Genomic DNA, 14149 nt, shown 5'->3' with positions numbered 1-14149 from the left:
AGAACAAACATGAGGACAGACGGAGGGGCAGGGGGGCTTCTTCCCAGGGTTCTTTTCCAGAAATAGAAACAGAGACCTGCAGTTTCTAGTTATAAATGAGGACAAGAAGTGACAACGACAGAAACTGGAATGTATGAATACGAGTCATTACAAATGGTAAAATGGATGCGATGGTTTAAAATTAGGTCTCTCGGAGTTCCCATCATGGCACAGTGGTTGATGAATCTGACTAGTAATGATGGGGTTTCGGGTTCGATCCCTGGCCTTGCTCAGTGGTTAAGGATCCGGCGTTGCCATGAGCTTTTGTGTAGGTCTCAGATGTGGCTCAGATCCCGAGTTGCTGTGGTTGTGGCGGAACCTGGCGGCTACAGCTCTGATTAGACCCCTAGGCTGGGAACCTCCACATGCCATGGGTGTGGCCCTAGAAAAGGCAAAAAGACCAAAAAAAAAAAAAAATTAAAATTAGGTCTCCATTGAAGAGGGTTAAACCACACATGAGGAAATTATTTACAAGTGAAATAGAAAGCAAACTGTTTCCTGTTCTTGAAAAGAGCATTTTCTTCACTGGCCATGGGCAGTTTCAAGGTTAGAAGGAAAAAGCCATTTCTATTCTGATCTTGGGAGGGGGAAGAACAGTTCCTTCAACCTGTGGCTGCTATTCCTGTGGCACATGAATCATCACTGCACAAGTGGATGCTTGTCAGGCTCAGGTGACCCGTGCTGAGCACCTGCCAGCTTATTGCTCCCTTAAAGACACGCTCCTGGTGGGCAGAATCACAGCTGTCCCAGGAGTCCAGACACGCCTCTGTCCCTTGCTGAGGCCAGGTGGACTGCAGGCATGTCAGCGCTGCCTCACGCAGGCAGGTGGCAGTGTGGGCCAACTCCAGCTTCCTGTGCCGCCACTTAGGACTGCCAAACCCATCTCTGTAGTCTGGGGACTTAATCTTTCATGGCCTCGATTTTCTCATCTGTTAAACGGGAGAGTAATAGCTGCCACCGTCATTCTGAGCATTGCATTAGATACTCTCTGTAAAGGACTTAGCACAAGGCTTGGCTCCAGGCTTTCAGTAAGTGGTAGTTAGCATTGTATTACCTATAAGGACTCATCAAATCCGACGGAGCAGTTACCTTCACAGTTTCAGAGACCTGGGGACACTTTAAGGGGAGTTGAATTAGGCCAACATTTCACATACAAACAAGTTATTGACAAATTAAAGTAGATTACAAAAGATCATTTTCTCTGATACTATGGAAGTATGAGCTGGTCAGCTCTGGGTGGAGGTGTGAAAATCAGCTGCTTTAATTAGCTGCACCTCTGTTAGACTCTCCCTGAATCGCCAGGTTGGTATATTTTAGTGTGTCTGTCTGCTGGGGTCTTAATGTTGGCACCTGTCTAATTGCGTGGCTGTAGTACAGCTGGGTTAGAATGTCTGTACATCACGCAATTACCAGCCCTATGGTCAGGTTGGCGGATGTGCGCGCTAATATTTCTGACAACAAGCTCATTGTCCGCTCTCAAGGGGACTTGGTGTCTGAACCCGCCTTCAGAGGAAGACAGAGGTGAGTCCTCCACGCAGAAAGGGTCGCAGAGGGAAGAATCCAGCTGACCTTCCCATCTGGAGCCATTTCCCATATAAAGGGCTGGGATCCTAAGGGGCTGATGGGGGGGGGGTGCAGTCCTACTGTGCGTCTCGGGCGGTGCCGGAAGGCCGGCTGCCTGGGGCACTCGCAGCCGCGTGGTACTTGCGCGCAGACCCCCTCCCCACCAGCCCTGCAGCGCCCCAGCCGCTGTCTCCCGGCTCCTGGATGGAGTTCCCCGTCCGGCCGGCGGTGGGCGCGCGCCCCGCAAGGCCCGAGCCGCGGCTTGTGCGCAGCCGGGGGTCCCGCGGCCTGGGCGCCCGCTCGCCCCGTTCGGTGCCCGCGGCCCACGGAGGTCGGCGGGGCCCGCGCGGGGTCCTGCCGGCCCACTCCGCCCCGCCCCGCCCGGCCGCCGCCGGTCCCGCTTGGAGGGGGATGGGGAGGGCGGAGAGACCGGCGGATTGCGAGGCAGGCGCTGCAGCGGCGAGCGGGCCGCCTGGAGACAGACGGCGCGGAGGCGGAGGCTGTACCCGCCGCACCGTCTCGCTTCCCCCGCCCGGTGCTGCGGGCTGGCCGGCCGGGCCGGGGATCCCCTGCGAGCCGGCAAGAAGCCGCTGCCGTCACAACCGGCTGCGCGTCCAGGGAGACTGGAAGGGGGCGGAGAGCGCGGGGAGCTCGGTCGGATCCCGGCCCTTAAAGCCGCCTGGCCGCGCCCCGCCACCCCCGCGCCACCGGCCGCACGGGGGGCGCCGGCTGCCAGCGCTCCTGAGCCGCAGACGCAGGTGAGTGCGACCCTGTGCTGCGGCGCTCGCGGCGTCGGGCCAAGTTCCGCGCCGCGCGGGCCAGGGGTGCTGGCGGGGGGACAGGACGTCCGCGTATGGGCGCCGTCGGCAGGCCGCCCGCCCGAGAGTCGGGTCAAGGTGCGGGGTGGGCACGGAGGCGTCCCGGGCGCTCCTTGGGGGCGGGCGCCGCCCCCACAGCGTTGCCTGTTTCTCGGTGCCCCCCGCGGTTTTGCCCCCCGCGGTTGTGCGCCGCCGCGGGTCGGGGACGCTCTGGGCGGGCAGATTGTGCGGGACCTGTCTGAGTTTGCGGGGAGGGAAGGGCGGAGGGGAGTACGTTGGACCTCGCGTCCCCGGGCACCCCGCGCACAGAGTCGGGCGTGGGCGGCAGGGAGCTCTCGGCGGCAGCTGGGAAGTCGTCGTCCCCGCGCCGCTGGCTCTCAGGCTGCGCCCCGAGCCCGCAGGAAGCGGGCGTGTACAGAATTTCTGTGACCCTCGCGGCGGAATAAACAGGAAGCGACGAGCACCCAGCCGGGCCGCCCCTGCCTGCCTTTGTTGTGCGGTCTGCCCGGCGCTGCCCTGAGGACACTTCTCGGACCCTCGCCCGCCGCCCCGGGGCTGGGTTCGCCCGGTAAGTGCGCCGCGGGAGACCTGGGCTCGGTGCTGGGCAGCTCGCAGTGCCGGCCCCCACGGCATTGGCTTGTTTTCAAACTTTTTTTTTTTTTTTTTTTAACTGGAAAAGGAGGAGGACGGGGACCGTGGCGGGTGGGTGGCACCTGGAGAGGGCAGGTGGGCCGGGCCGCTTCCCGGGTGAGCGCGCGCGCGGGTTGGCACAGCCAGAAACTCACAACAAGCAGGCACCCTGGCAGGCGCAGAAGTGACTACTGAGTGCGGGTGGACACCGAAACTAGCTCCTTTTTGTTTTCTCTGGAGACTCTCTTAATTAGCTGAAATTGGATGATTTTGATTTGCTTCTTTTCTCTTCCCTTCGTGTCCCACTTATTCGCTTCTCTTTCTCCTTTCTTTCTGGTATCTTTTGGCGACTTCGCATCCCTGGACCCCTCTGTAGTTGGCCGCTGCTGTCGAAATGTTGACTGTGATTGTGATAACTGGTTTTGATGAACCACTGTGTGTAGGTTTTGTGGGGGGGAGGTGAGGTAAGCTGTTGATTCCAGAGCTGCTGTTTGTAGGCTTCTTGAAGTGGAGGTGGGTGGCGGTGGTGAGTGCCCTGGCTCTTGGAAATATGTGGTCCTGTGGCTGCCACGGAGGTTGGCGCATCCCTGGAGGGTGGACCTGGGAGATTCCTTTAAAGTGGCCCTCCACCTGTTTGTCAGCCAAGAAGGATACTCCCAGGCTGTGGCCCTGGAGCCTCAGCACAGGAGGGGCTATAGGAAGGGTTCTAGAGGGTCTGCATAGAGACCCTGTCTTTGTGTCCAGCCCTGTCTGCATTTGCATGAGTATTTCATCTTCTGTATTGTGTCTACTGTCATCTGCCCTTGTACTCTGCACAGTTCTCTTGGAACATGTTATATTCACTGAAGGGTCCTAGTGTCAAATTTGGGTCATTCCATGGACAAAGGAGTGGATCTGAGTATTATCCATGTACATTTAATGAATTATAATATTTGGTTTCCTGTCAACCCTTGGATGCCCTTTGATCGCCCTTGCAAAGAAGTGCTTTTTAAAACATGGCAGTATATTCCTCATGGTCTTTGAAAGCTTAATTCTTTTAAGAGCTTCAGTTTGCTATTGACATTGAACACAGGAATTAGGGCCAAGACGTAAGTGCCAGTAAGGGATTTGCTGCAGTGGACTTGCAGTTGCCTTCCTCCCTTGTTTTAAAGGCCCCTCTAATTTCTTAACATTCTCCTGTTACTCTTGGAAGAGTCTTGGCTGTGGTTCTGGATCATGGAGGCTTCTATTTACCATGGAGACGACTTTTCTGAACAGGGTTTAAGGCTGTCTCTCGAATCCACTGTGGGGCTCAGTGTGCACCACCACAGTCCCACAGAGGAACCCAGCCAGTGCCAGCTGCTTATTAAGAGATTTGGTGCCAATTTGCTGGCACATGATTTGAAAGTCAAAGTCTCCCGCTCCCACCCGCCAGTGTATATATATACATAGACAGATATTTGTTCCCCCCACTGCTGACAGTGTTCTAAGAATAGCTGTCTTGCCTGGCGCTGAGAGCAAACCCGCCCGCTTGCGGAGGTGTTTACAGTTTGGGCCTGTGCTGCAGTCTTGGTTGACTTAGCAGCCTGGCAGAGCAGCCGCAGTTCGCCGGGCGCTGTCTGCTTCTCTAGGCTGCAGGAGGGCCCCTCCCAGCCGGGCAGGAGAGTGCAGGGAGGTGAGGGTGGCCTGGGGCCCTGTGCCTGTTTCCTGGCCTGCCCCCTTGCTCTTCTGTGCCACTGCACAGCCAGCCTGCAGTCTGGGCAGAAGGTGGTGGCTTTTTGTCCTCACATAAAACCCAAGCACTCAGGGCTCGGGGTAGGGATGCTGGCAACCGTGACTGGTCAGATCTTTCTGGAGGCCCTTGCCAAGCTTCTTCGTATCTTTCTTCTGAATCGAATCTTATGGAGTCTCTTTGATGTCTCTGTCCTTTTGAGTGAGAGGTAATACAGAAGAAAGAATAGAAAATCATGCCATGAGAACCTGGAAAATTTTTAGAAATGTTTGACATGCTTCACATAGATGTACAGCTCTTAAATGTGAACCGCTCAGAATGCTGCCTCTCCCTTCTTCCTCCTTTTCTAAGTCTCAGAACACCCTCTGGGAAGCCAGCGTTTTCTGATGTCAAAGTGCCTTTCTGCTTGCGTGGGATCCGTCAGTCTGGAGAGTTACACCATGACCCAGGCTATGGGTGTGCATGGATGGCGAATCTTGAGTTTTAAAATAGTGATGTATAGCTTCTGTCTCCATCTGAGGATTTAGGCCACAAGACCTGCCCTGTCTCGGGGAGGTTTTGTGGTGGCATCGTTAGCTTCTTTTTGAGGCAGCCAGAGGACAGAGGTGAACACCTGTACTATGCATTGCTGTAGAAATATTTGATCTGTATTTCTAATTCATACTGTTTTTCTCTCTACCACAGGGGCACTTGAAAATGATGTTTGTGTTGTCTCCTATCCATGTGATTTGAGTATGGATTGCTTTTCTTTGAATTTCCACTAAAAATGGTACTTTGGCCTTTAAAGCTGTTTTTGTAAGGACTTTTCGTCCAACCCAGCTTGTTTTCCAGATAGATCTTGGAAATTACGAAGAACATAGCTATAATTTCTCCCTTGATTGGCAGCAGAGAGCTTTCCCGGACAAAAATAAGGCTGCTCTGTGCCAAATGGTTGACTTTTCTAGAATAAAAACTCTAAAGGGTTTGCAAAGAGTTCTCTGGTTAATATATTGGCATTCCCAGAACCCACTAAAACCCCGGCCGCCTGCCAGTCACCACTTAATGAGGACGCAGAGTGTCTGGCTCAAATCCCCCTGCGCAGAGCGGGGGGGGGGGCTGATGTCCGCACCCTTTATTAATTTTTAATGACTGTACTTTTGTTTTGCACGTTTTGCTCTGCACCCCCTCATGACCAACAGCCACCATGCCACCCCTCCCTCGTTTGTTTATTTACTCATTTACTTGGCATCAGAAAAAAAAAGTTGAGATTTTCAAGGTTAAGACTCCTGCTGAGGATCAATTCTGTTTGCATGAGTTCTCTTGTGGCTGGCTTTCTTTTTTTTTCTACAGCTCCCCCCCCCCCTTTTTTTTGGAAGAGGAAAAGAGAAAAGGAACAGGAAAGGAGATGACAACTTTTTTTTTTTTATAATGATGTTTTATTGTCTGCCAGAAAGGAGAAGCATTTATGAAACTTAAAGTTTGTCTGACAGTTTATATGACAGTGCAAGTTGGTGCTTGCCAAGCTCCAGACAGATTGCTAATGTTACAGGACGGGGATAAATAAATTACCTCTGTCGGCACCACGCCTGCCCTGCAAGCACACCCTGCGGCTGGTTGGCTGGGCGCGGGTACCCAGGAGCCTGCTGGTGTGCGTGTGTGGAAGGCCTCTGCCCACTGCCTGGGATTCTGTGACTTGGCTCAGAAGCCAAAAGGGCGTGTCTTCTGCATTTGTTTTTGGCAGGACTGCAGGGCACTTTCCCTGGCCCGTGACCCTGCCCCTCGCTGGCCCCTCGCACCCCCACATCCCATCCCCTGTGTCAGGGGACATGGCACCTCGTCTTCCTCCCAGGGTCTTGCTTCTGATGGACCCACACTTTGTTCTTAGCTGCTCAGGCTCTTGGGGTTCTCAGAGCCCAGTCTCAAGCCATTTAGGGCTGCATTCTGTCTGCAGGTGCAGACGTTGAGAACAAACACCCTGAGATAAGTGTGTGCTGCAGGGGGTGGGGGTTGGCACACCGTGGGCACAGTGAACTTTCACCCCCGGCCGTTTGGCTAGTCAGCTGGCAGAGTGACAGGTGTCATGAACTTAATGGTCTTGCTCTAGTTGTTGGCAGACACGCCGCTCGTATTACAAAGCCACCTCCTAAGTTGGGCTGCTGCCAAGTGACTCGCAAGATCTTGGCTTTGCAGGCAGGATCTGGGGCCTGGATGGCTCGATTGACGGGAAGGTCAGGAATCGGGTGGGTGTGTGTGACATCTGTGTCCCCTTATCCACGTGGTCCCTAAGTGGGCCTGGAATTTCTCTTCAGAGTAGGGCTGTTCAGGTCCAGGTGCCACAGAAGGGTCCCTGTCCCCCAGCCCGCTCCGTCACTGCGGTGGGGAAAGGCCGGGTGGGGACTCAGGTCCAGGGCCCCCTCCTTGGTTCTGCAGAAGCGCCCCGCCAGCCTCCGTGCAGAGATTGGGGGACACTTCCAGAGTGAAGCCCCCTGTTCAGAAGGGCACCTCTGGCAGGGGTCGCAGCAGCAGTACCACCTGGCACCAGACCACTCTTGGCATCTCGTGAGCTGACTTAACCTTCCCAGTGGCCCTGGGTCAGGGATGCCACCACCACACTGACAGACGGCAGTGAGAGGCCTGAAACACCGAGTGAAGAGCCGCTGCCCTGTGAGCAGAGGTGGAGGCAGCTGTGTGCGCCGTCCTCTGGGGCCGGGCTGTAACCCTGGGGCTCGCCCTGCATCGGGGACCATGAACAGCGGGCGCTGGGTGGGGGCACCGTGGCGTGTCTTGCCCCATCCCCATGCAGGGTCTTAGACCCCTCCTCCCTGCCGCCTCTGCCGGTGACTCTGATTTACACACCCCTCACCCTGCTTCTGCCCTCTGTTTGGTGCCTGGCCCGCCTGTGGGCCCAGCCTCGCGTGGGAGGCTTGGGCCGTTGCTGGCTTGTGTTGTGCACGTGGAACCTCTCGTCCCTGGAAGGAATCCGAGGGGATGGTTGCCAGGGGTCCTTGGCTCCTGGGAAGCCCCTCGGCTTGTCCCTGGGTGTCGGGCGTTGGTCCCGACTTCTGGGAGGCAGGGGGTGGACCAGGCCTCCATGCTTAGTGAGACCCGGCAAGGCCCGACCCTGGGGGGATGTGAAAAGATGAGCACGTCCGCAGGGTCTCTGTTTTGCTCGTGGGCGTGGGTTCCTCTGTTCATCCTCACCAGACCCGAGTATCTGACGTCTGGCACCTGAGCAGAGGCCCCAGAGGTGCAAAAGTCCTGACCCTGCAGGATGGCCCCTCTCCCCCAACAGCTGCCAGGCAAATGTGAGCATGGCCAGTTGGGCAGACGAGGACCTGGGGCTGGTCTAGACCAGGCTCTGCCCTCTATTTGACCCTGACTTTTAATTCCAGAGTCTTTCAGGCCTGGCTGAAACCAGGGTCACAGAACTAGTCTCTGAAATCCTTTTTTCCCCTGATTATATGCTTATTGGAGATAATTAGGAAAACTAGGAAACAAAGACGAAAAAAGAAACAAGAAGAAAATAAAAATGACGAAATGGGAGTTCCTGTTGTGGCTCAGTGGTAACATACCTGACTAGCATCCATGAGGACAAGGGTTCGATCCCTGGCCTCGCTCAGTGGGCTAAGGATCTGGCATTGCTGTGAGCTATGGCGTAGGTCACAGACATGGCTCAGATCTGGTGTTGCTGTGGTGTAGGCTTAAGATGCAGCTCCCATTCCACCCGTAGCCTGGAAATTTCCATATGCCGCGGGTGCAGCCCTAAAAACAAAACAAAACAAAAATAAATAACCTGTAATTCTACTACCTTTAGAGATGACGTATATAAACAGCTTTGTAGATTCTTCCAGACTTATTTATTAATTATAACACTGTGCACGGAACTTATAGACGTTTCATAAACTTAGCCTTCCATCTGGAATATTTTCTCATGTGATTTAAATATTCTCCAAACATATCACTGCTGACGGCTGTAATATTCTATGATATGCTTATATTGTTTGTTTTTAACCCTGTTTTGGGCATTGAGGCTGTGAGCAATTTGTCCTGTTCTAAATAATGCTGCGTCCAACACTGTGATTACATCCTCTGGCAGATCCCTAGAGGAGAAGGTGGGTATAACTTTTAGCAGGTTCTCCAGAAGTATTGCCACTCACTTTGCAGAAAGGATAGGGCACTGGACACAGACACGAGGGTGATGGCACTGCTGCCAGTGCTGGACGTTTCTCTGAGCAAGACCTGTGCGCCTTTGGCCATAAAGCGGTGTGACATTTACCTTTTCCTCCCTACCTCCTGTGGTGATGCTCAGGGTGCACCCCCACGTCACAGGTGCTGGAGTTCTGCTGTGGGCAGTTGCAACAATGTTAGTGGACGCTCGTCACAGACATAAGACTTTGTGCTGTTTTACACTCCAGTTAAATCCTACTCAGATTGGTTAAGGGCACAAAACAGTCTAATCATACATTTTGATTTTTTTATTTAAAAATATTTTTGTGGAGTTCCCGTCGTGGCGCAGTGGTTAACGAATCCGACTAGGAACCATGAGGTTGCGGTTTCGGTCCCTGCCCTTGCTCAGTGGGTTAACCATCTGGCGTTGCCGTGAGCTGTGGTGTAGGTTGCAGACGCGGCTCGGATCCCGCGTTGCTGTGGCTCTGGCGTAGGCCGGTGGCTACAGCTCCGATTCAACCCCTAGCCTGGGAACCTCCATATGCCGAGGGAGCGGCCCAAGAAATAGCAACAACAACAACAACAACAACAACGACAACAAAAATATTTTTGTGCTTTTTAGAGCCACCCCTGCAGCATATGGAGGTTCCCAGGCTAGGGGTCAAATAGGAGCTGTAGCCACTGGCCTATGCCACAGCACAGCAGCGTAGGATCCAAGCCACGTCTGAGACCTATACCACAGCTCATAGCAATGCAGGATCCTTACCCCATTGAGTGAGGCCAGGGATTGAACCTGCAACCTCATAGTTCCTAGTTGGATTTGTTTCTGTTGTGCCACAATGGGAACTCCTAATCATACATTTTTAAAATTAAAAAAAATTTTTTTATTGTTATTTCCCCAATACAATTTTTTTTTCTATTGTACAGCATGGTGACCTAGTTACACATACATGTATACATTCTTTTTTCTCCCATTATCATGCTCCATCATAAGTGACTAGACATAGTTCTCGGTGCTACATAACAGGATCTCATTGCTAATCCATTCCAAAAGCAATAGTTTGCATCTATTAACCCCAAGCTCCCAATCCTTCCCACTCCCTTGGCAATCACAAGTCTCTTCTCCAAGTCCATGATTTTCTTTTCTGTGGAAAGGTTTATTTGTGCCGTATATTAGAGTCCAGATATAAGTGATATCATATGGTATTTGTCTTTCTTTTTCTGACTTACTTCACTTAGTATGAGAGTCTCTAGTTCTGTCCATATTGCTGCAAATGGCATGATTTTGTCCTTTTTTATGGCTGAGTAGTATCCCATTGTGTATATATACCACATCATCCTAATCCAATCATCTGTCAATGGACATTTAGGTTGTTTCCATGTCTTGGCTATTGTGAATAGTGCTGCAATGAACATATGGGTGCGGGTGTCTTTTTCAAGGCAAGTTTTGTCTGGATGGATGCCCAAGAGTAGAATTGCTGGGTCATATGGTAGTTCTAAGTATAGTTTTCTAAGGTACCTCCATACTGTTCTCCATAGTGGTTGTACCAGCTTACATTCCCACCAACAGAAAAGGAGGGTTCCCTTTTCTCCACACCCCCTCCAGCATTTGCTATTTGTTGACTTATTAATGATGGCCATTCTGACTGGTGTGAGGTGGTATCTCATGGTAGTTTTGATTTGCATTTCTCTAATAATCAGGGATGTGGAGCATTTTTTCATATGTTTGTTGGCCATCTGTGTATCTTCCTTGGAGAAATGTTTTTTCAGGTCTTCTGCTCATTTTTCAATTGGGTTGTTGGCTTTTTTGCTGTTGAGTTGTGTAAGTTGTTTGTATATTTTAGAGATTAAGCCCTTGTCAGTTGTATCATTTGAAACTGTTTTCTCCCATTCTGTAAGTTGTCTTTTTGTTTTCTTTTTGGTTTCCTTTGCTGTGCAAAACTTGTCAGTTTGATTAGGTACCATCGGTTTATTTTATTTTTGCTTTTATTTCTGTTGCTTTGGGAGACTGAGTTGAGAAAACATCTGTAAGGTTGATGTCAGAGAATCTGTGTCTTGTCTTATATTTAAGTCTTTAAGCCATTTTGAGTTTATTTGTGTGCATGGTGTGAGGGTGTGTTCTAGTTTCATTGATTGATATGCAGCTGTCCAGGTTTCCCAGCAATGCTGTCTTTTTCCTGTTTTATGTTCTTGCCTCCTTTGTCAAAGATTAATTGACCATAGGTGTCTGGGTTTATTTATGGGTTCTCTATTTGGTTCTACTGGTCTGTCTGTCTGTCTGTTTCGGTACCAGTACCCGCACTGTCTTGATGACTGTGGCTTTGTAATATTGCCTGAAGTCTGGGAGAGGTATGCCTCCTGCTTGGTTTTTGTTCCTCAGAATTGTTTTGGTGATTCTGGTTCTTTTGTGTTCCATATAAATTTTTGGATTATTTGTTCTAGTTCTGTAAAAAATGTCATGGGTACTTTGATAGGGATTACATTGAATTTGTAGATTGCTTTGGGTCGTACGGCCATTTTCACGATATTAATTTTTCCAACCCAGGAGCATGGAGTATCTTTCCATTTCTTTTTCTTTCTTTTTTTTTTTTGTCTTTTCTTGGGCCGCTCCCACGGCATACGGAGGTTCCCAGGCTAGGGGTCGAATCGGAGCTGTAAACACTGGCCTATGCCAGAGCCACAGCAATGCGGGATCCGAGCCTCGTCTGCAACCTACACCACAGCTCACGGCAATGCCGGATTGTTAACCCACTGAGCAAGGGCAGGGACCGAACCCGCAACCTCATGGTTCCTAGTCGGATTCGTTAACCACTGCGCCACGACGGGAACTCCTATCTTTCCATTTCTTTACATCTTCTTTAATTTCCTTGATTACTGTTTCATAGTTCTCAGCATATAAGTCTTTTACCTGCTTGGTCAGGTGTATTCCCGGGTATTTGATTGTTTGGGGTGATATTTTAAAGGTATTGTATTTTTGTATTCCTTTTCTAATATTTCATTGTTAGTATACAGAAATCCAACTGATTTAGGAATGTTAATCTTATATCCTGCTACTTTGCTGAATTCGTTGATCAGCTTGAGTAGTTTTTGGGTTGAGTCCTTAGGGTTTTCTATATCTAGTATCATATCATCTGCATATAGTGACAATTTAACCTCTTCTCTTCCTATTTGGATGCCTTTTATTTCTTTTGTTTGTCTGATTGCTGTGGCTAGGACTTCCAGTACTATGGTGAATAACAGTGGTGAGAGTGGGCATCCTTGTCTTGTTCCAGATTTTATGGGAAGGCTTTCAGCTTTTTTCCATTGAGTATTATATTTGCTGTGGGTTTGTCATAAATGGCTTTTATTATATTAAGGTATGTTCCCTCTATACCCACATTGGTAAGAGTTTTTATCATGCAGGAATGTTGGACTTTGTCAAATGCTTTTTCTGTGTCTATTGAGATGATCATGTGGCTTTTGACTTTTCTTTTGTTAATGTGGTGTATGACATCGGTTGATTTGCATATGTTGAACCATCCTTGTACACCTGGGATGAATTCCACCTGGTCGTGGTATACAATCTTTTTTATATGATGTTGGATTCGGTTGGCTAAAATTTTGTTGAGAGTTTTTGCATCTATATTCATTGAAGATATTGGCCTGTAGTTTTCTTTTTGGTGGTGTCTTTGGTTTTGGAATTAGGGTGATGGTGGAGTCATAGAATGTCTTTGGGAGTGTTCCTCCTTCTTCAAGCTTTTGAAAAAGTTTAAGGAGGATGGGTATAAGTTCCTCTTTGTATGTTTGGTAGAATTCACCTGTGAAGCCATCTGGACCTGGACTTTTATTTGTAGGGAGTGTTTTTATGATATATTCAATTTCATTTGTAGTGTTTGGTCTGTTCAGTTGATTTATTTCTTCTTGATTCAGTTTTGGCAGGCTGTAAGTCTCTAGAAAATTGTCCATTTCTTCTAGGTTGTCAAATTTGTTAGCATACAATTGTTCATAGTATTCTCTCATTTTTTTTTTGTATTTCTGTAGTATCAGTTGTGACATTTTAAATATAAAATCACAGGATTTTTATGGCCAAGGATGTTCCTTGTCTTTCCCTGCCATCCTAGCCCTGACAGCTGGAGTAACATGGATTTGAGGCCAGGGGCTGAGGCCAGGAGAGGGAGCAGGTGTGGTAGAGCTGCCTGAGGACCTGTGCGAACTCACTTGGTCACTTTTCTCTGTTTTGAACCATCGCTTTTTGAGATCAAACTCTTCCTTGGACTTTCCCCTAAGGATGCCACCATGAAATTCATTCTCTTAGACTTAAAATTTCAATCAACCGAATCCAACAACACATAAAAAAGATCATACATCACTACCAAGTGGGATTCATCCCAGGTTCACAAGGATGTTTCAACATATGCAAATCAGTCAATGTCATACACCATATTAACAAAAGAAAAGTCAAAAGCCACATGATCATCTCAGCAGATGCAGAAAAAGCATTTGACAGAATCCAACATCCATTCATGATAAAAACTTTTATCAAAGTGGGTATAGAGGGAACATATCTTAGCATAATAAAAGCCATTTATGACAAACCCATAGCCAATGTAATACTTAACGGAGAAAAGCTGAAAGCCTTCCCACTAAAATCTGGAATAAGACAAGGATGCCTACTCTCATAACTTCTGTGTAACATGGTATTGGAAATCTCAGCCACAGCAATCAAACAAAAGGAATAAAAGGTATCCATATAGGAAAAGAAGAAGTAAAATTGTTACTATATGCAGATAACATGATACTATATATAGAAAATCCTAAAGACCCCACACAAAAACTGCTCATACTAATCAACGAATTCAGCAAAGTAGCAGGATACAAGACTAACATTCATAAATCAGTTGGATTTCTGTATACTAACAATGAAATATTATAAAAGGCATATATATTGGAGTTCCCATCGTGGCGAAGTGTAAACGAATCTGATTAGGAACCATAGGTTGCCAGTTTGATCCCTGGCCTCAGTCATTGGGTTGAGGATCTGGCGTTGCCATGAGCTGTGGTGTAGGTTGCAGATGGGACTCAGATCTGGTGTGGCTATGGCTGTGGCATAGGCTGGCGGCTGTAGTTCTGATTGGACCCCTAGCCTGGGAACATCCATGTGCTGCAGGTGCAGCTATAAAAAGACAAAAAAGGAAGAGAAAAGGCATATAGAAAAAGTACCTTTTAAAATTGCATCTCCCAAAATTAAATACCTAGGAATAAA

The 14149-nt window shown here is 49.3% G+C and overlaps 1 protein-coding gene across 10 annotated transcripts in view; it reads left to right on the top strand.

Annotated features, from left to right (window-relative positions):
* The first annotated feature begins 1786 nt into the window (after positions 1-1786).
* LDLRAD4 (low density lipoprotein receptor class A domain containing 4) overlaps positions 1787-14149 on the top strand; it is a 170601-nt gene continuing 158238 nt past the window's right edge. For 5 of the 10 annotated variants that reach the window (XM_047793599.1, XM_047793597.1, XM_047793592.1 and 2 more), the window contains exon 1: positions 2477-2988. Coding sequence is in view for 2 of the 10 variants with exons in the window: in XM_047793604.1 (XP_047649560.1) it covers positions 1807-2360 (554 nt within the window). In the remaining 8 variants the exon portion in view is untranslated. Of the gene's footprint in view, positions 2361-2476; positions 2989-14149 lie in introns of those variants that run through there. The other 5 variants (XM_047793598.1, XM_047793596.1, XM_047793593.1 and 2 more) reach the window with 2 other exon arrangements.

Source organism: Phacochoerus africanus, chromosome 8 (assembly GCF_016906955.1).
Source record: "Phacochoerus africanus isolate WHEZ1 chromosome 8, ROS_Pafr_v1, whole genome shotgun sequence".
NCBI lineage: Eukaryota > Metazoa > Chordata > Mammalia > Artiodactyla > Suidae > Phacochoerus > Phacochoerus africanus.
The sequence above is the reverse complement of the archived record's forward strand: the minus strand, read 5'-3'. Positions and strand labels throughout refer to the sequence as shown.